Source organism: Carettochelys insculpta, chromosome 2, assembly GCF_033958435.1.
Source record: "Carettochelys insculpta isolate YL-2023 chromosome 2, ASM3395843v1, whole genome shotgun sequence".
NCBI classification, from domain to species: domain Eukaryota; kingdom Metazoa; phylum Chordata; order Testudines; family Carettochelyidae; genus Carettochelys; species Carettochelys insculpta.
The window spans coordinates 152,064,412-152,084,127 of record NC_134138.1 but is presented as its reverse complement, the minus strand read 5'-3'; the positions used below and the strand labels follow the sequence as shown (position 1 = coordinate 152,084,127).

Sequence of the window (19,716 nt, the reverse complement as noted above, 5' to 3'; positions counted from 1 at the left end):
CCCCTACTTCCTCCAATGAATTTCCTAGAAGCCTAGGAAAATCCAAGGAAACTAGCCATGATTCCCATGTGGGGATTAGTTAGCTCCCTAAAGGTTATGTACTTTTGGAGTTCAGACATAAAAATCTCCATTTATATCCCTGTTCACCTTTTCTTTGACCTGGCTCCTTCCTTCCTCCTTTTTTCTCGTGTTAAAGTTCTACATCTGAGAACAGGCCTCAGAATTTATTTTGAAAGCAGTCTATTGTACAATTAAATTGAAATATTTTCCTGTCTTCTGGAATCAACGGCAAAATTTCATAAGAAAACCTGTTTTCATTTTAATCATAAGGAAGAGGAGAAATATAAAGTTAATTGCATACGGCCAGTTATAATAATGCCATATTACACTTCTGGGAAGTTCTCTGTCTTTAATTAGTTAAGGTCTGTTTCTAAAGCTAACTCTGTACTACACTGATCTGATGCTTACTTTTTATGGTACACTTTCTAACTGCATTAAATGTCTCAATATAAATAGGTTCTGTACTATAAACAGCACTGACTTCAATATATCCAAACCCTGAACTCTTGAAAATATCATTCCGAAATCTAAATATGAAGAATGGATACACACACAACTGAGATGTGATGTAACAGAGAGGACCAAAGCCTGCTGCTGGGAAAGGCTCTGGAGAAAAAGAACTTGAGTCGGGGCTTACCCAAAATTACCACAGGATTTTCCTTTTAACAGGGTTTTGCATACTCAAGAAATGTTTTCAGATATTCTCCATTATTGTTTGTTTGTGTAGTGAACACACTATGATGACAAAGAGGTTGGAATGAAAGCCCTCAGAATAAAGACAGGAAGCCCTTTTCGATATATTTTAAAGGTAAAATGCAAACTAGCCTTTGAAGGAAAAATGCCAAACTCCCTGTGAGGAGATGTCCCTGTAGAAGTACGAATACCTAAAAGTATTAAATAGGGCTCATGGCCAGACAACCTTGACTCCTTGAACACAGAACTCACATTCAGTGTTCTGCAACTTGCTTCAAAATTATTAAATGATTAAAGAACAGGATAATTATCCGCTGGGTGCTGTGCTAGCCACAAGACTGCCATGCATGCAAGGCATCTGCTGAGTGCTTAGCAACTTGTGGAAGAAAGAGCACTGCACTTCAGCAACGAAAACTGGAGCAGCAAAGCACCTGAGAATGTCCTCCAACATTTAACATCCAGTATTTAACTAAGTGCAGCTTCTAAAAGATGACATAGGAAATCCTGAGCTGCTTTGGGAGATTAACCTGAGTGGTTACTATTTTCTTTCTTTAAAAACACCAGTTTGGGATCTGTTGACCATGTCAATTGTTCATTAAAAATAACCTTTCTTTTTTTATTTAAAAAGGTAAAACAGTAGCAGCTTTGAAATACTAGTTGCCTTATTTTTTTCTCAGTGAACGCAGGTGTAATATATCAGTGACTTTCACTTCCATTTGCTTCTTCTGTTTCTGTAAACTTTTAGGGGACCAAAATTGCCAAAAATCTTATTCTTAGAAAAACTTCCTTCTCAACAGGGCATAAGGTGTTGGAATTGACATTGGATGGGATAATCTGATATGATTGTACATCCTGGTATCACAAACATAGGGATGCCCACGATATGCATTATTGATCTTCAGTTACATCCGGAAATGGGATTTTATGTTGTTGCAGCTCTCACCTTAGAGCCCATGAATTCTATGGGGGAGAAGAGTATTGTTTGTAGGGTTTGTTTGCTTGCTTGCTTGCTTGCTTTTAAGCTATCAATTGGATGTGTTGATTTTTAGGGAAGTCAACATTTGGGCCTGTCAGCCTTGACTTTGTTCCTTTGTGCAAGTGTATTGCAAAGACACTAGATGAGGCAAGGAGCAGGCAATGAGATACTATCCTTCAATCATCAAGAAGATTTTTTTCTTTAAAGTAATCCGAGTCTCATAGTAAGTAACTGGAAGCTGCTGCTACCCGTGGGGTGCTCCATGAAAGGAACTGGTGGTCTGAGTACTCAAAATAAAAACAATGAATATTCTTCTCAGCCAAAGGGCTGGTACTGCTAGGATGAGAAACACTGACAGGACAGGGTGAAGAAGCTTTCACTGCCTCCTGTCTGCTGTTTGGATGAAGCAGTCTTCCAATCAACACTTCACAGATGCTAAATTTGCTTCTAGTTTTCAAAGAAGTCCAAAAGGCATTTTTAGAGCTTTAAGTTGCAGTTATTAAAAAAAATATTTCAACTATTTTTTGCATATTGATAGATAGATAGATAGATAGATAGATCTCTCAGTAGCTGTGTGAATAAATGATTTTTTTTTTTGGTTCACTGTATAAACCTAAAATGTAAAACTAATGAGGTTCACCAGTTTCATTAGATCTGAAATTAAACAATTCATTTCCAGGGTTTTTTAATCTTTTCTTTTTAGCAAAATGTAAAGTACATAGTCATTTAAAAAAAATGAAATGTTAATTCTGAAAATGTCAAAATTAAATATTTTACTTTTTGAATGTTTTCATTTTATTTTTCCATTTGAAAAAATTCAGTTAATTTGATGCAAGTGCCTGAAATATTTTGGCTTACTCAAAACTAAATTGTGGGGTGAAAAAATGAATTCAGACAAAAAAGATATCACTGAGTTCTAGTTAAATGGTGACTTTCTGCAAAAAGAAAGGAAGAGAGAGCTTGAAAGAAACCCAAAGGCTACGTCTACACTAGAGAGTTTTGTAGACAAAACTGGAGTTCAGTCTATAAAACTCATGGAGCACCTTCACACAAAATGCATTTTCTTGACAGAAAATGTTGACAAAAAGCCGTGTAGACACTCCAGGGGGCCCTTTTGTCAACAGATCAATCCGCTTTTATGTGTAGACATAATCTGTTGACAAAAGGTTTGTCAGAATATTTCTTCTGACAGTAACTTCTTTAGGCAGAAGCTGCTAGTGTAGATGTAGCCAAAGAGTACAAAGTTTATGCAGCATTCATGCTTTTTCATTCGCCTCGCAAAAGTAATTTCCTGCACGATACCCTCTAAACGTGTGCTGTCTATATATAAAGCATACAGTAAAATGAGAGGTGTGATTATACTGACTCTGTGCCTCCTTGACAAATACCAGTTTAGGGAATTCTACAGTGGTTAGACACTGAGACTAAGAGGAGACATTTTTGGGGGTTTCTAAACCAAATCTAAAAATGTATATTCTATTTTTCTTTTCTGGAAAACCTCAAAGAAGCATTAAATGCTTTGTTTTTTCCTTCTTCTGTGGATTTGGTCCCCATCTTATTTTTGAGCATTTGTTTATTTACCATAAGACATGACCTTGTTGCAAGAGAGTATGTACAGTTAACTCTTTCTTATCCGACACCCCGGGGACCAGGAGGGTGCCAGATATTTAAATATACTGGATAATAAAGAGGTATGCCTACCAATGCATAACGCTAAAGGAAAACAAAATTAGACATTAAGAAACAAAAGTATATGCAGAGTACTTTATTTACCAATAAAAGTAGTATCGTACACTGTAAATATACTGTATTTGTTGTATTTATCTGTATTTACTTTCACTATACTGTACTTATGGAAAATGTAACTAAAATTTACTTATGTTTAAAATGCCAGTTATTTGAGAATTCCAGATGATAGAATGCCAACTATGAAAGACAAGTATCAGAGGGTAGCCGTCTTAGTCTGTATCTGCAAAAACAACAAAAAGTACAGTTGCACCTTATAGACTAACAGTCTGTAAGGTGCCACAGGAAGCCACAGGACTTCTCGTTGACTGTGACAGAGTTTACTGTATTTTAAGTTTTCTAGTACTATGTCAGCTCTCTCTCTCTCTCTCTCTCTCTCTCTCTCTGAGGCCCCTTTCAATTTCTCTCTAAAAAGCTGGAATCTCCATGAGAATTTGAGATAAAACAGTGACAAAGAATTCCTGTTGCTGCCCCTTCCCTCAGTACATGAGATCTATGAAAGGCTCCACATGCCATTCAAACCCCAGTTAGGACCAACATAAAGGATGCAAAATTGCTTCACCTCTGTCAACAAAAGACTGAGAAATTATTTTCCATGCAGATGTCGGGGGTTAGTCCTGCTTCAGGCAGGGGGTTAAGATTAGATGGCCTCCTGTGGTCACTTCCAACCCATATCTTCTATGATGCTAGGATTCCATGAAACACGTGGGAAAAGAAATGGATAATCTGATGTCTAAAATTGGTGTCAGGTTCCCATTTTGCATTAGGGCATTACCTTCATTCAAAAGAACTATTACTTACAAAGTCTAAAGGGTATGGTCTACATGTAAAAGAATTGCTAATGTAGATATGCTAGAAAACTCACCCTGTGTAGATGCACTTTATATAAGGAAAAAAAAAAAACAAACCTCTTGCCAGCATAATTTTACCAGTTCTGCAAGTGAAATAAACTATACCACAAAAAACATTTTTGTGTTAGTATGATACACTGTGGCTTTTGACTGCAAAAAATAATCTCACTCCCTAACCAAGATTGATACATTGGCAAGTTTCTTTTGATGATTGACAACAGCTATTCCAAGCAAGGGAGGCTCACAGACTGAGTAATGTATTGTTTTGATATACTAAGATGTGTTAGACCAGAAATTAGCTAATGACATTTAAACACTGCGATATCAAAATCTGACTAATCCAGACCATTTGATTTGCAGTACTTAAAACTAAAATGCACTGAATATATTGTCCATGAACCATGTAGAACACAGAATTCCTCCCTGAGGAGATTAATTTGAAATGCCAGATGCTTCAGACAGGAGATAGCTTTCTTAAGCTTTATTCCTAAATATGAACAGTTCAACTCTGATTTCTTATATTAATATAATATTTCTTGTCTCCCTGCTTCTCTGATAGTTTATAAATTCCACTTCTGCCCATCGTCTGCTCCTCACAGTTCCTGATCACAGGACCTTAGACTTCCACAGCTTCTCCACAGGCCACACTAAACTCACTGATGACTCGAGAAGAGCTGAAACAAATCATTTTAAAGTTGTGACATTTATGTGAAAAGTAAAGGCTCTTTTAGGTTGTCTGTATAGTTCCCAGGAAGAGGAAATAATATCTCATGGCTATCAACACCACATATGTAAGAAATAGACACAAAGATTTATATTTAAAAGCACACATAGAATAGTTTTTATGTCTTCCCAACATCTCATGGAATCTTTCTCCTTCCTCTTTAACAGCCAGATTAGAACGTGAGTGGGGGCTCTCTGCTGGATATGGAAAGGTGTGGGGGATGGTATTTTGAGGCTGGCATTTCAATTATATGCCACAATCCTCCAACTATAAATATTTAGACAAAGAATAACCAGTGCAAACATTATTATGTATTATTATCTGTAAGCCTAAAATATACTGCAATCTGAAACCAATAGAGTTACACACGGACATGAGAAAGGAAAGTCTGAGCTTTGTAGAAAGCCACGTTCCCTTCCCATATATGAGAACTCCAGGGTACTTTTAAAAGTTTTATTTATTTATTTAATTTATTTATTTTGCACCTGTTTAGCCTTACAGAACAGCAGATTCCCCTTCAATTAATTTTATTTAATAGCAGTTGGTATTCTATCAACTATATTTCCTATAGGTCTCTTCAGCTGTGTCTATACTACAGAGCTCTGTTGATAGAAGAGACCTTCTGTTGGTAAAAGTAGGGAGCGTCCACACTACAAATATGTTCTGTCAAGAATCTGTCAACAGAACACAGCAGTTTTCCCAGCACAGTTCTGTCTCGACTGTACGAGGCATAGAGCCTCTGTCAACAGATTCTGTTGACAAAAAAACAGTAGAGACACTCCGGGGGCCCTCCGTTGACAGAGAGGGCTTCTGGTTCACCAGGCTGTCCTGTTTGCAGAGCTTCCAGTTGGCGATTCTGTCGACAGGGGACTGGGCAGTCTAGCTGCTCTCTGTTGGCAGGGGGAGCCTGTATTAGGTGTGGACGTGCTCTGCAGGCAGAGGTTCTGTCAGGAAATATCTCTTAACAGTGACTTCTGCCAACAAAAATCTGTAGTGTAGACACACATTTAGGGAGTATACAGTCAAATAAGCTCATTTTTGCTATGGTTAGGCAAAAGCTAGCAATCTCTAAATGAATATGACCATTTTAAGAAGGTTAAAAAATGTATTTGTGTCAACAAAGGGCTGTCTTTTGCAGGCTTTAAAGTGGCTTCCACGTGATTCTGAGGGCCCTTAATCCTGGCTGGTACTCAACACCTCTCAGGATCAGATCCTGACAGCAGATTGATAAATGTTTTTTTCACAAAATTAGAAATTAACGTAAAATTAGAAATTAACGTATTTGTCTGCAAGACCTGACTTCAGAACATGGTATTCCCACTCACCTCCAGCCCACTCCTGAACTCCCACCACCCTTGCCCCAGCCCACATACGCATATTACTTCCCATCCAGACCGCTCCCAGCCTGCTCCTGCACCTTCTCTCCTGCCCATCCAGCCTCACCTCCAGCCTGTTCCTTGGCTCCCAAAACCTCTGCCTCCCCCACCCACTTATGCCCCTTACCTCCCACCCTGACCCCAGATCCCCAGCACACACCTGCACCCTGTCAGCCCCCTCCCATACGCTGAACCATGAACCCAAAGCCCAAGGCCCCAGGAGAGTTAATCTGGCCTGGGGGAAGCCCTGAACCTAAGCCCCATTTCTTCATCCCCCTTATCCCCGTGGTGCTGGAGCATGAGATGTCTCATTGGGGCCACATCAATGAGGGTTTTGTAGGTTGTTTTTTTTTCTTTTCTTCTTCTTCTTCTTCTTCTTCTCACTTTTATGTGGCCTGTAAGAGCTGATCCCCACTCTGACACGCTGAGTGCAAAAACTAGGGGCCCACAAAAACTATAAAAATACCTTGCTTTGCTTAAAAATCTCCCCAAGGTCACAGATTCCCTGACCCTTGGAGGCAGCTGAGAAAACACCCCTTTAAAACCCAGGAAGACACAACTGGATATCTCCCTGTGGGGTAACCCCAAGCTTTCCCCCTTCCTTAGGAGAGAATGTGGAAGTAAAGAGAAGAGATTAAGCTGTAATCTGATATTTTAGCTTCTGGTCTAAGCATAAATATATACAGGCCTCCTCTAGGACACAGGAATCAAATCATTGCCTTAAAAAGTAATTTATTAAAAAACAAAAATAAGTTTACTTGGTTGCTATGTTTTATAAAGCAACAGCCGCATCAGGGTTAGACCACAGACAACTACTTCCTAGGAATCAATTTAGAAGTTACAGTGTACAAGGGAAAAATACATCAACCAGCCTAGAAAGTCCCACACCAAACCCAAAATAAAAATAACCTGATTGCACCTAACTAGATATTTCCCTTCTACTTATTTATCTATGCTCAGATTATGATGTGACCAGGATATTTAATGTATTCATTCAGCCAGTTTAAGATCAAGCATATTGGTCTCTCCCTGCTCCAGCCACATAACAAAAACACTCAGCCTGAAATTGTTTCGATTCAAAAATTATCCTTCTCTTTCCCCTTTGGCTCACCTTGCTGTGTCCCAGATAGCACCCACTATCTCTGGCTTTAAACCTCTACAGGCAATCATTCATGACATGGTCCCGAGTGATTTTTCTGTGGGTCAGAGGCCCTGACCCCCCCCACTACTACAGACTGTGAGGCTCTGCTTCCCTCTTCTGTATTTGCTCCCAAGAGATGGTGTCTAGTGATTATGACTACAGTTAATCAAAACATTTTTTTTTAAAAATGAAATTTCACTGAAACATGCCTTTCTGCAGATGCTCCTATGATTTGTGGAGTTGTCCTGGTTTTGACGATATTTACTTCAGGAAGATCAAGAGACAGAGAGATCCAAACTGAAAACCTCAGATTGTTGAACCAAAGCCAGACTTTCTGAAACAATTCTGTCTCACAAACATGTTATAAAGGTTTTGAATACTTTCCAGAGTGTAAAAAAAAACAAATTTTGAAACCTGAAATATTGTTGAACAGAATCATTGTCCTCCAATCTGTTGTTAAATCAGTACAGCCAATTGCAGCATCAGGAAAGGGAGGATGTCTCCTCAAATATGTTTTATTTGGAATAGGGACTGAACATCACCCGTTAACCATCAAAGATCCTAAAACAGTGGTGGGCAACCTGTGGCCCAACTGGGTTCTGTGTGTGTTTTGTGAGGTTTTTTTTTTTTTGTTTTTTTTTTTTTTAAAACCATTGTCCATGTGCAGGGTTGCCAGATGCCTCTGGTTTCCATCAGCAATTTTTTTTTCTTATATTGATATTACTGACATGACATGAACATAAAGCAAGGCCATGTGTAATGAGGTGTGTGCTAATTGCTCACAAGATTGACTGTAAGTCTATGTCTACACTACAGCAGTCCTTCGAAAGGAATTCTTTCAGACGATTTCTTCCGAAAAAAATTCTTTTGAAAAGTTGCGACCACACACAAAAATGCAGATCGAAAAGTCATCAATCCACTCCTTCAATAGCGAATGGTCCAACCCTGGCCACTGTTTCAAAAGAACAGGTCAGGGAACACCGCTGATTGAAAATACGGCACCATGGAAGACTGATCTTTCGAAAACAGGGCACACGCTTTTTTTTTCCCTGAAAAAAAATCTTTCAGAAAAAGGTGCTCTTCCTCATTCAGGAGGAGGAGAGAGCCACCAGAAAAAGTGCCACATTCCTCTGATTTAATATGAAAAGAATGCACTTTGCACATAGATGTTCTCTGGGATTTTTCTAAAGAGCCCCAGCTTTTTCAAAAAAAACTCAGTAATGCAGACACAGCCTAAGAGACGTGTGCTCCCTCTGAATCCAATCTAAACACTGCTATGATTCTATAAACAGAACCTGCAAATTATGGGTATGAAAGCTAAGTTAGGGAAACCACTCTATCTTGGGAGACAGCCTTCTTTACAACAATCTTGTGGCCCACTGAGATGAAGGAAGGCCACTCATTGGCCTAGGTTGCCCATCATTGCCCTACAGGGATGAGTGACCAACCGTGCTCAGTATAAGGAAGGGGATAACACTTATTGGGAAGGCCACCTCTCTGTGCTAATAAGATAAGTAGACTGGGGTATGTGAGATGAGGAGGTGCATGGAAAAGAACAAAGGCCAAATCATACAAACAAAGAGTAGGCCCAATTTAAGGCATATTTCCAAAGTTGGGCTGAAATAATGGATAGCACCTGAGCCCAGTCTCAACTCTGATTTTTTATTGTAATTTTGCACTTTCAGTTATCACAAATAGGCCAAAAATCTTGTGGTTAAGGCAGATGAGTTGTGCTCTGTAAAATTGGATTCTCCCCACCCCCTGCTTCTGCCACAGAGTTACTGCGTGACATTGGAAAAGTCCAGGGGAGTTTGCCTGGGAGAGAAGGTGAACCACACTGAACTAGGTGAGAGCTACAGGGGGTGTTTGTTTCCTGGGAAGTTACTGATTGATCTCAATTACTTGTGGGTGAGTATGATTGCTAGGCTGATTGTTTGATTTTGAATATCAATTTGTGAGGCTGATTGTCTCCTTGAATTTGAATTTCAGTTTGCTAGGCTGATTGCTTGAATTTGAATTTCAGTTACTGATTGAGCTCAGTTACTCTGGCAGTTAGTGTATGAGTGAGTCCCTTCCCTCATGATTCACCAGGGCTAGGAGGGACCAAAGGAGAGAAGACATTAAAAAGCCAGAGGCTAGGCAACCAGTGGGAGTATGACCAGCTGGGAGATGAAAGCAGGGGGCTGCTATCAGGGGAGTTTGCCTGGGAGAGAAGGTGAACCCCACTGAACCAGTTTTGTCTCTCTTTTGCCCTTCAAGGTGGCTCTAATATCTGTGGGAATTCTCTGCAGAACGGGAAAAAATGGAGAGTGACATGTCCATTTACAAGTCAGCTGTTATGACTTACACAGCATGTGCTATGTTTGGCTTCCTCCCAGAAGACAGAAGGGATGTCATATGTGCCAAGTGCTAGCTGGTCGCCATCTTGGAAGAATGGGTTAGAGGACCTGAGGCACAAATATCAACCCTTTGGCCCATCAGAGAAGGTGAAGATATCATCCACAGAAGGCAGCATTTAGTACTGCAGGCACAGGAGGCTGAGAAACTAGTACGGGCAGTAAAAAACCAAGGAAGAAAACTGGAAGCATGTAACCTCCAGGAGAAGAAAGCCAATTTAGGTATTCACAATTCCAGCGGAGATAAGCAACCGCTTTCAGGATCTCTGCACAGATTATATGGTGGAGAATGATGTGGCAGAGACCTCTCAGGGAAGGGATCAAAAGAAGACCCCACTGACTGGAAGGCATGGGATACGTAGCCCTAGGGACAGCAGTTCTACGACCACCCCACCACAAGAGAAGAAAACAGGTGGTGGTAGTCAGGGACTCCCTCATAAAAGGGATGGAGTCATCCATCTGCCTTCCAGACCTGGAATCTTGGGCAGTTTGCTGCTTACCAGGAGCTAGAATCCAGGATGTGACACAGAGGCTATGTCTACACGTGCCCCAAACTTCGAAATGGCCATTTGCATGGCCATTTCGAAGTTTACTAATGAAGCGCTGAAATGCATATTCAGCGCTTCATTAGCATGCGGGCGGCAGCGGCGCTTCGAAATTGACGAGCCTTGCCGCCGCGCGGCGCGTCCACATGGGGCTCCTTTTCGAAAGGACGCCGCCTACTTCGAAGTCCCCTTATTCCCATGAGCTCATTGGAATAAGGGGACTTCGAAGTAGGCGGCGTCCTTTCGAAAAGGAGCCCCATCTGGACGCGACGCGCGGCGGCAAGGAGCGTCAATTTCGAAGCGCGGCTGCCGCCCGCATGCTAATGAAGCGCTGAATATGCATTTCAGCGCTTCATTAATAAACTTCGAAATGGCCATTTGCATGGCCATTTCGAAGTTTGGGGCACGTGTAGACACAGCCAGAGACTGCAGATTATTACCCCTTCCTACTTCTCCCTGTATGAAGTAATGACGCAACAAAGAATGATCTTGAGCAGATCACTGCGGATTATGTAACTCTGGGAAGATCAAGGAATATTAAGTGCAAGTGGTGTTCTACTCCATCCTCCCTGTTGAAGAAAGGGGTCCAGGTAGAGATAGTCAAATCATGGAAGTAAATGTGTGGTTGTGCAGGTGGTGTCGGAGAGAGGGATTTGGTTTCTTTGACTATGGGATTCTGTTTCGAGAACAAGGATGGCTAGGAAGTGATGGGCTCCTCCTTGCAAAGAGAGAAAGGAGCATCTTTGCAGGCAGGCTTGCAAACCTAGAGAGAAGGGCCTAAGTTCATCAGGGGATGGTGACACAAGCCCTGACATAACTGGGGAAGGAAGAAGGAACAACAAAGGAGGACCCCTGGTTAGAAAGGAGAAAGTAGGCCAAAAGCCAGGAGAAAAGTAGGAGAAAAGCCAGCTGAGTCCTTGGGTTAAGCTTCGAACCAGAAACAAGGGAGGTGATGTTGTGGTTGGTGTCTGCTATAAACCTCCAGATCAGGTAAATGAGGTAGACAAGGATTTCTTTAGGCAACTAAGAGAAGCTTCCAAATCACAGGCCCCGGTTCTCATGGGAGACTTTAATCACCCAGATATTTGTTGGGAGACCAATACAGCAGCACGCAGACAATCCAGGAAGTTTTTGGATAACGTTGGGGATAATTTCGTAGTACAAGTGCTGAAGGAACCAACCAGGTGCCATGCACAACTTGACCTGTTGCTCACAAACAGAAAAGAAATAGAAGTGGATGACAACCAGGGCTGCAGCAATCATGAGATAGTAGATTTCAGGATTCTGACGAAAAGAAGGAAGGTGAGCAGTAAAATACAGACCCTTGATTTCAGAAGACCAGACTGACTCCCTGAAAGAACTGATGAGCAGGATCACCTGAGAAGCTAATATGGGGTGGGAAAGGAGTTAAGGAGAATGTGCAGTATTTTAAAGAAGTCTTACTGAAGGCACAGGAACAAACCATCTTGATGTGCAATAAGAAAAGCAAATATGGTAGGCAAACATCTTGGCTTATAAGGGAAATCCTTGGTGAGCTTAAACTCAAAAAGGATGCATGTAAGAAGTGGAAACTTGAACAGGTGACTAAGGAGAAGTATAAATATATGGCTGGAAAATGTCGAGGGTAATCAGGAAAACAAAAAAAGCACAACTGGAATTGCAGCTAGCAAGGGATGTGAAGGGCAACAAGAAAGGTTTCTATAGGCATGTTAATAATAAGAGGGTTACCAGGGAAAGTGTGGGGCCAAGACCTCAATTTTAACCTGCTGGGCCCTCTAGCTGTCTCTCACAGAATCAAGGAAATGTAAGATGGAAAGGTACCTCAAGAGATCTAGTCCAGTCTGCTGCACTGAGGCAGGATTAACTGTTATCTAGAGCTGTGTTTTTCAATCTTTTTAATACAAGGAACCTACTTGTTGCCTTCCTAAACTGTGTCAGGTAATCCTCAGACCCAGTACTGGTTCATGGGTCAATCACTAAGAAACACTGATTTCTCACAGGGGTTTGTCTGTGGTGTTCAGCACAGTAGCCACTAGCCACACATGGCTATTTGGCCAGTTGAATGTGGCTTGTTGGCTTGAACAATAAATATATTTTCAGAATAATGTGGCTAGTGCACTATAATGGCTACTGCCACTGGTTGGACAACACGGGTCTAAAACTTCCAGTGATAAAGACTCCACAACTTCTCAAGGAAATCTGTTCCTGTGCTTTACTACCATATTGCTGGGAAGCTTTTCTTAATATCTGAAATTTCCTTGCTGCAATTTAAGCCCATTACTTCCTACCCTGTCCTCGGCGGAGATGAAGAACAATTTATCACTCTCTCTTTTAGAATAGTTTTTTACGTATTGAAGACTATTATCATGTCCACCCTCTGTCTACCACTCTCCAGATTACTCAGTTTCAGTTTTGTCAATCTTTCCCATATGTCCTGTCTTCTAGATCTTTAATCAATTTTGTTACTCTCCTCTGGACTTTTTCCAGTTTGTCTATGTCATTCCCAAAGTGCAGTAGCCAGAACTGGACACACTATTCCAGTCAATGCCTTATCAGTTGGAGTAGAGTAAAAGAATTACTTCCATTCTCTTTCTTTCAAATCTTTTGTCTTGTTTTTCAAGATCATTGTGGATTCTCATTTTTTCCAAAAAAGCATTCTCAACAACTCCAAGGTTGGTAATAGATTCAAGCATTACAAGTGTGCTCTCCATGCTATTATCCAAATAATTTATGAAAATATTAAATAGAACCATACCCAGGACAGATTCTTAGAGAATTCCACTTAATATCCCCTTGCAACTTGGAAGGGAACTGTACTCTTTGAGTACGGAAAACATTTTACAGTTGGGTTCACCTAGGCCAGTGATCAGCAACCTTTATCACCATGTGACACACTTCAGCGGTCATATCACAGCACACCCAATATGTAAGAAAATCCCCTCCCCCTCCACCAGAGCCAGGCACCCCCAAACTTCGCCCCCCAACTCAATGCCCTCCCCCTACCCGAGAGCCAGGCACCCCCAGCTCCTCCCCCACTCTAACTCAATGCCGGCAACTCACCAGAGCTGCTGCCACCCGAGAGCTACCATCACCACCGCCATGCTGCTGCTGCTGCCACTTGCTTCTCCCACCAAGCAGTGAGGCGCATGCACAGAGCAGTGGACGGCACTCCCTACACACAGCTCTGAGGCACCCCAAGCCCGGTTTCATGGCACCCCAGTTGCAGAGCATTGATCTAGGCTACATTTCTGCAGTTTGTTAACAAGGTCAAGTGAGAGAGCATAAAAAGCCTTTCTGACGTTAAGATGTATCATATTTATTGCTTGTCCCCTATCCAGTCTGCTAAGTCTGTCAAAGAAGGGTATTAGGTTGGTGTGATATGATTTGTTCCTGACTCCATCTCATCTTTCAATTGTCACCTTTTTATCTCCTTGGTGCTTACAAATTGACAATGTAATTATTTCCTCTGTTATCTTTCTGAAGTTGATCTTTTTAGTCCATAAATCCATGGGTTGTCTTTATCCCCCTTTTTATAAATATATATCTTATTTGCTCATTTGCAATCCTCTGTGATTTCTCCCATTCTCCAGGAGTTCTCAAAAACGATCGCTAATAGATCAGAGATCTCATCAGTCAGTTCTTTTCTTGGGATGTATTTCATCAGACTCTGATATCTTGAAAATATTTATTTCCCAATTTGTTCTTTCCATATTTTAGACTCAGCTCCTTCTCAATTTATACTAACCTGCACATGGCAGTTGTCCAATTACTACTGCCCTCTCTGATGAAAACAAACAAAAAAGCATTTGATCCTCCAGCATTATACATTTTCTGTTATTGTCTTTCCCTCTTCAGTGAGTGATGAGCATACTCTCTGCTTCATATTACTCTTGCTTTGATAGTATGTGCAAAATGTTTTCTTGCTACCCTTTATGTTTTTAGTTAGTTTAAGCATATTTTGTGCTTTGGTCTTTCTGTCTTTGTCTCTACATGTTTAGGGATTTCTTTTTCATATGCATCCTTCATAAACTGACCTAGTTCTTACTCTTTGCATGACTTCTTTTTTTAGTCTGAAGTCACAGAAGATCTGGTTAAGGCAGGGTGGTCTCTCACCTGACTTCCTATCTTTCCTATGCCTTGAGATACTTTGCACTTGTACCCTCAATGACTTCTCTTTAAAAAACTGCCAGCTCTCCTGAACCTTTTTTTTTCCCCCCGGAGACCTGCCAAGTGCACTTATGTTCTTTTTTCAGCTTTCAGGATTGTTCATACCCACCCCACCTGGCCTGGGGGACAGCTGCAGGAAAGTCCTTTTCTCCTTATTCCCAGGTCAGTATTGAAGGACCAGAGCAGTGCCTAGAAGAGCAGAAACAGAAGAGAGCAGACTGACCCATTATTCACAGGAGCAGAGGGAGGATGAGGGAGTGGAGTCTGCTATGTCATGCACTCTCCCCTCCTGTGAGAATGGTATCAACTGCTCCCCCTCCTCTACCCAAACACTTCTTAGAAGACAGCAGACAGATTGGCTTCTCTCCTGCAGCAGCCCTGATTGGCTCTTCTTGCCCAGGAGCCAGAGAAGTGGAGAAAACAGCCAATCAGATGGATCTTCCATCCTCCCCCATCCCCTTCAACAGGGCTAAAAATCACTTGAAAGCCTTCTGTATCTGATGCAAGACAACACAAACCAGCTCACAAGTTATGAATTCACAAGAGTTGGCAACACTAGGGGCTCAGGCAACCTTATCTACAAGCGATGCTGCCAGCTCCACTTATAATACAGTTAGAGTGTGATACTTAGAGCTCTGCAAATCTGTGGATATTCTCTTTCTATCCATAGCTCATTTTTGCAGAAACAGATGCATATACAAATCTTGTATCGGGAACCCTGCAAATTTGTGAATGTCCACAGCTCATTTTTGTGACTACGGTGCAGATGCGCATTTTGTATCCATGAAGAGCTCCAATGATACTCTCATACTGAGTAGTATATTCTTTGTAGGATCCCACTGAATTGAAGACTTGATGTTAAAATTAATTTCTTTGTATCACAGTTAACCTTCAAATACTGGATCTCAGAATCATTTCCTCTGCGTCTTACCAGACTGAATATATAACGCGTGATGTTAACAATTTATGACAATAATTTATGATAATTCAGCATTTGTTTTCATTATACTTAACAACTGCAGCAATAAATTCTTTACAAACCAACTTCTTGTTCAGTACACATGATTAAATGGTTCCAAACTTTCCAAAATAAATATTTACAACAATTTTTTTTCTTCCAAAATAGTGATTGATACCACTTTATCAAAGTAAGAATTGGTATTTGAGGAGATGTAAGGTTTTTTTTTTTTCTTTTATATAATAGAGGTGTACATATCTTTACGCTTGCTGAAGATAATTTGAAAAGTAGAGTATGATAGTACATATCCACACATACAGTTCTCTTTGGAAGCCCTGTAACTAGCTAACCTAAAGGGCAAACTTTAAATCAATCAACAAATAATAAAAATAGCATGGTATTATTAGCATAATGAGATAAAACTATAAATATTAAATTCAGACGGTAATGAAACCGAATAAGTTAATTGTAAAAACTTGTCCTGAAGAATTGTCTCTTTTTTTTTTTTTCAGACTCACTTTGTTAAGAATTACATCAAAGGCAGGCATAATTAGTAAGGCTAATGAGCGGGGGTTTTTAATAGCAATTACCCCAGGAATCAGAAACTAAGTAATTAAAAAATAAATTTGCAAACAAAGCAGGGTCTCAGCTCAGTGGATCATGCTAAGAACTGAGAACTCTGCTAGATAGGATCCTGGGATCTTGTAGTGGCAAATGTTACTTCTATATGGAATAGGCAATGCAACCACCATCCTCCCTACTTCAGGGTGAAAAGGAGAGAAAGACCTAATTAACATGTATTCTGATTTATCCATTTGTCAATCTGAGCACTATACTCAATTGGATGGGTTGAACTTCTCTCATCCAGCACCCTCGGTATCTGACTTGTGCTGTACAAGAGACTTTGCCAGACCATAGGAAGTCAATATGATCTACCAGTATCACCAACACTTCCACTGCTTATTGGGATCTTAGAAAAGATTTAGGGGTAAATTACAGCTAAATAACAGCACAGAACACTGAGAGCCAGGACTGGTGGCTTGTAACAAACTTTATGGGACCATGGGAAATTTGGCCACATCAATGATGAGTGGATATACAACTAGTTAAAATCACGCCAGACTACAGATATAGCTAGATGACAGAGTGCCAGATTAGAGAGGTTCAACCTGTAAGCGATAACCAAAAGGACAGAAAATGCAATCTATTCAGAAACTGTTGTGTTCATCCATTTTGTGTTTTAATTACAAATAAAAATGAGAGAGCTAGTACTGTGAGCACCTTGAGAGGAGAATTGTGAGCAATGTTCATAAAATCATTTGCATTACTGTCTGAGATATATTTCAAATAGCCTCTGCTCCCTGCCTCCTCTCTGTTTAACTCAGAATTAGAGCTGTGTCTTGTAAGATCGCCCAGACAGCCTGGACAGGAGTGGCGTTCTAGAGGCCTGACACAAATGTGAATGCATCAGCCTTCACCCTGCAGCTGAGGATGCTCAGATACATACTGGTTTGGCTGATTTAATAGTTTGGAGCATCACTCAATGCCCATGCTGAGTAGCAATGGAAAGCTTTTGATTTTATTATATTTTTAAACTGTATGAGTCAGTTCAAACCTAATGAAAGAGAAACACTAACTGCACTGAAAAGGGTATAGACCAGCAAGGTCAAACACTGGGCAAGTTTCAACACACAGTTCTGCCAATGCAGTTTAATCCTTCCCAACCTGTAGTTTTGCTATGGTTCAAGGACTGAGTCTCTTCTGAGTTGAAACTGTCTGTTGATTTCTGAAATATGGACTAATATCGACAAGCATCTAAGCAGAGGGTGCTACACTAATTTTCACTTGGTGCCAATGTGCAGGCCAGCCAATGGGAGGTCCCACCCCTTCCTGGGCTTAGCTCAGCCCCCAAACCGCCTTGCCCAGTGTCCTGGTGAGGCTATCAGCCCTGCCACTAATGTGGGATATAAACAAAAAATTCCAGAAGTAACAGGTTTGTATGGTATTCATCCCGTTTTTGGAAGACTGGATTGGAAGAGGAAGACAATTGCTCCTTACCTGTATACATTATAACAGGATGCTCTGCTCGCTGACACTGGGAATCTTCTGTTGCTGCAGACACTATGATTCCTATGAGTGCCAAGCCTGCAATGAGCAAAGCAACCAGACCGTTTCCCTTCATGGTGGTCACGCTGTCTTCCACACTGGTCACTCTTCTTTTAACTGGTAAGTTTCCTTGTGTTCATGTGTGGAAAGAACCTGAAGAATGCAAAGAAAATAATCCAATGACACTGAGGACTGCTAATACAAAACTAAAGAATTGGTTAGGTTTGCAATGAAAAATAATCCTTCATTTTCTTTCCCTGTGGAATCTGATGCCTCAAAAGTGAACAACAGCTTTTTGTAATTTTACAACATAAAATTGTCAATTACATTTCCATGACCTTGGGAATTATTGAAAAAGCATACTTTTGTCTACCACTGGCATGCAGAAACATTTGTTTTGTTATATTTTGAATATATTGTCCCACTTTGTGACGTGTAAGAAGAGATCTTCTTTACACATAGAGCATTTTCTTTCAGAAGCAACTTGTAGAACAGCAATATTTTCTTAAGTTGGAATACATGATATTGAAGAAATCAGCTTCAGATACTACAACCCAAGAGGTCTTTTAAAACTACTCATGTAACCTACTCACATTACTGACATGCCCTGGGCTGAACCACTCTGTGCCAAGCCTATTTCCACATAAGATACTGGAAACCAAGTTTACTCTCACACAAGACTCAATTCTACACCACTCAAGTCAATGGGAACCTTGCCAGCAACTTCCATGGAACCAGACCCTCGTTTTCCATCTGATTGTTTCCATGTGAGAGTAGGATTTGCTATCCTGCAGCATCCAAAGAAATTTCAGAGCCCCCAGAAACCTACTATTTTCCTGAGATCCACAGAGATCTCCAGGGCTGTACCAAAATACCTGTGTTACCTCCCACCCATGAAATCATGCTCCTATCAGGTTAGCACACTGATCATTGCCTTCCAAAACCCTCTGAAAGGGGCTTCTGGTTGTTGCTCAGTGAAAGGAGACCTAATATATGTTCATGCTGATGAGTACAGCCCTGTAAATTTGCAGATATCTACTTCATAGCAGCAGGTATCCCCATCTATAGGATGTGGATGCAGATATCCACAGCTTATTTTTGAGGATATGAATGCAGATACAAATGTTATATCTAGGTCACTGCAAATACGCATCGGTATCTTCATTTCTGCGCGTGGGCACAGATATCTGCAATTCATTCTTGCAGATGCAGATACCAATTTTGTATCTGTGCAGGGCCCTCCTGATGAGGTCAGCCCATAGGGCTGAGAGGAGAGCTGAGATGCCTCACTGTAACCATTTCCTCCTCTTCAACTGCCCTAACAAGGCAACCTTGTTGCCTCCAAACCTTGTGGTGACTATGACATGGAGCTACTTCTGCCTCATCCTCACTTAGATCCATAGCTGCTGGGTCCACTCTCCTCAGTAAAGCAAAGAGTGGCTTTTGCTCCATACTAAGCATATTAAAGCAAAGACAATGTACCTTCATTTTACTCTGCATGTTGCTTGTGCCATATGCCAGACTGACAATCCTGGAGGATGTATTTTCTGCCTATCCACAGCATATGTATATCACAGACAGGTACTAGGAGGGAAGGTTCACCTGCATTGTGCCTCCAACTGCAGGTATATCAAGCTATAAGAGATTTATTAAGTCTCCATGTCCATTCAGCCCCGACTGCTCTGATGAGATGGCCCACGAGACTGCCTTGTGTGCTGATGTACCAGCAGCAAGAGCTGCTTTCTAATAAGATCTTTACAGAGGTCAACAGTTTGTTTTTAACAGACCACAAAACAGTGATGACTTTCCATCACTACCTCCTTGGGTCAAATTCAAGCTAATGACCTACAGGTGATAGATCCCATATTACAGTAATTTCTACATCCTTGAAACATCCACCATCCACAGATCCATACGTAAAATACAGTTGCCTGTTCCATAACCGGTGTTCTTTGAGATGTGTTGCTCATCTCCATT

The 19,716-nt window shown here is 41.0% G+C and overlaps 1 protein-coding gene across 6 annotated transcripts in view; it reads right to left on the bottom strand.

Moving 5' to 3' along the window:
• SEMA5A (semaphorin 5A) overlaps window positions 1–19,716 on the bottom strand; it is a 596,575-nt gene that overhangs the window by 440,746 nt on the left and 136,113 nt on the right. For all 6 annotated transcript variants that reach the window (XM_074987855.1, XM_074987853.1, XM_074987858.1 and 3 more), the window contains one exon: window positions 17,692–17,892. In XM_074987855.1, the coding sequence (XP_074843956.1) occupies window positions 17,692–17,815 (124 nt within the window). In that variant the 5' untranslated portion in view covers window positions 17,816–17,892. The remainder of the gene's footprint in view (window positions 1–17,691; window positions 17,893–19,716) is intronic.